The sequence below is a fragment of the Myotis brandtii genome, unplaced genomic scaffold, assembly GCF_000412655.1.
Source record: "Myotis brandtii unplaced genomic scaffold, ASM41265v1 scaffold138, whole genome shotgun sequence".
Taxonomy (NCBI): Eukaryota; Metazoa; Chordata; class Mammalia; order Chiroptera; family Vespertilionidae; genus Myotis; species Myotis brandtii.
The window spans coordinates 834,301-836,014 of record NW_005354915.1 but is presented as its reverse complement, the minus strand read 5'-3'; the positions used below and the strand labels follow the sequence as shown (position 1 = coordinate 836,014).

The 1,714-nt window shown below is 54.5% G+C and overlaps 1 protein-coding gene across 2 annotated transcripts in view; it reads left to right on the top strand.

Annotated features, from left to right (window-relative positions):
• The window catches only part of PACSIN2 (protein kinase C and casein kinase substrate in neurons 2), a 67,311-nt gene that overhangs the window by 54,469 nt on the left and 11,128 nt on the right, over positions 1 to 1,714 (top strand). For both annotated transcript variants that reach the window (XM_014535114.1, XM_014535113.1), the window contains exon 5: positions 948 to 1,103. In XM_014535114.1, coding sequence (XP_014390600.1) covers positions 948 to 1,103 — 156 coding nt within the window. The remainder of the gene's footprint in view (positions 1 to 947; positions 1,104 to 1,714) is intronic.

Genomic DNA, 1,714 nt, shown 5'->3' with positions numbered 1-1,714 from the left:
AACCCCTTCCTCTGGGGTAGAGGTGCCACTTCCTCCCCCTCTGACTCCCCCGGCTCTTCTCAGGAGTTGCACCCTCCTCCTCAGAATCACTCCCTCACCTGCGTATCCTGGTGGGAACTACAGTCTTCCTTTCTTTTCTGTGTCTTGGCTTTTGTTGCTTCTTTTCTGTCCCTGGCCTCATTTGTAATGACACTATCCCCCTCATGTGGCCGTGGTTACAAGCTCATCTCTAAAATGAAATCCATGACTACTGGCTCAAGTAAGGAAGCTTCCGTTAAATGAGTTATACATATGTCGTCAGCATCTATGTGCGTGTGTGCGTGCGTGTGTGTGTGTGTGTGTGTGTGTGTGTGTGTGTGGCTAAATAATGGCCAGTGGGAAGTATGGCCTGTGACCCCGCCTTCCAGTGTTACCTCCTCTCTTGTGTTAGGTTTCTCTTGTGAAGCTTTCTCTGTGTTTGCTGTTCTCGCTGCTGGGCATGCTCTTCCCTCAGGTGGCCAACCCCCCCCTCCCCCCCTTTAATTCTTGCTCCATGTCATCTGGGTGGCTTTCTCCATGCCCAGCTCCACTACCGGCTTCCCATCTCTCTTCCTTGCTTCCTTCTCCTCCTTGGCACTTACCACCTACTAATTTACCCTGAACTTGAACTATTTATTATAGTTGCCTCCCCAGCTAGACCATAAGCCCCATGAATGCCCAGGTCCTTTGTTGGTGCCATACCTCATTCTGGTGCCTAGGACAGCACCTGGCTCCAAGCAGGCACCGGTCAATGTCTGTTGAATGGGGCCCTCTGTCATAACGGCGTGTAGTGATACTGAACACACAGCTCTGTCCCTGCGTTTCCCTCGCCTCTTGAGAGCACAAGCACTTCCCAGGGTCTCTGTAGCCTCGGGTGAGGATTTTGACCTTTCAGAATCCCGAGGTTCAGGAACTCCTTCTCCCTGCAGGTAGAAGCAGCAAAGAAAGCCTACCACGCAGCGTGCAAAGAGGAGAAGTTGGCGATATCGCGAGAGAGCAATAGCAAAGTGGACCCATCCCTGAACCCTGAACAGCTTAAGAAGTTGCAAGACAAAGTAGAAAAGTGCAAACAAGATGTTCTTAAGGTAAATCATGCACATCTCTTCCCGTGGTGAGGGCACCGCCTCTCCCGCTTGTGTGTCTGGCACACGGGAGCCTCTGCTGCTGCTTGGCTGCCTGGGTGGAGAGAGGGATACAGTCACACGCATTCCTGTCCTCAGAGGCCTCTCCAGAGCTCGGGGGTAGGGTGCTGGGCAGCTGGGGTGGCTGTGGGCAGAGAGCGGGAAAGAACGCTTGTGCAGGACACGGAGGTGTGAATGGCCCAGCGGGAGCTGATGTATGAGCTGATACGGAGGGTTTTGAGGACCAAATTGCCAATGGCCTTGAGAGTCAGGCAAAGTAAGGAGCTTGAGATGCTGCTGATAGAACCACTGCAAGAAGGGAGGGCAGAGGTGTGGCGGACCAGGCCGTTTAGAGTGATTGCTCTGGTGTGGAAGCGAGTCCCATGGAGGGTGGAGGCTGGTGCGCTGGGCCACAGGGAGCTCAGGGCCTGGAGCAGGAGGGTTTTTCTGGCAGCCTCAGCAGTGAGGGCCCCAAAGAGGTGTGGGCAGCGGCTGCAGGAGCTTGGGTGGTGGGGCAGGTGCTCTCAGCCAAGAAGAGACTGTGAACAGGTAGTGTGGCCTCTGGGTGCCATTGT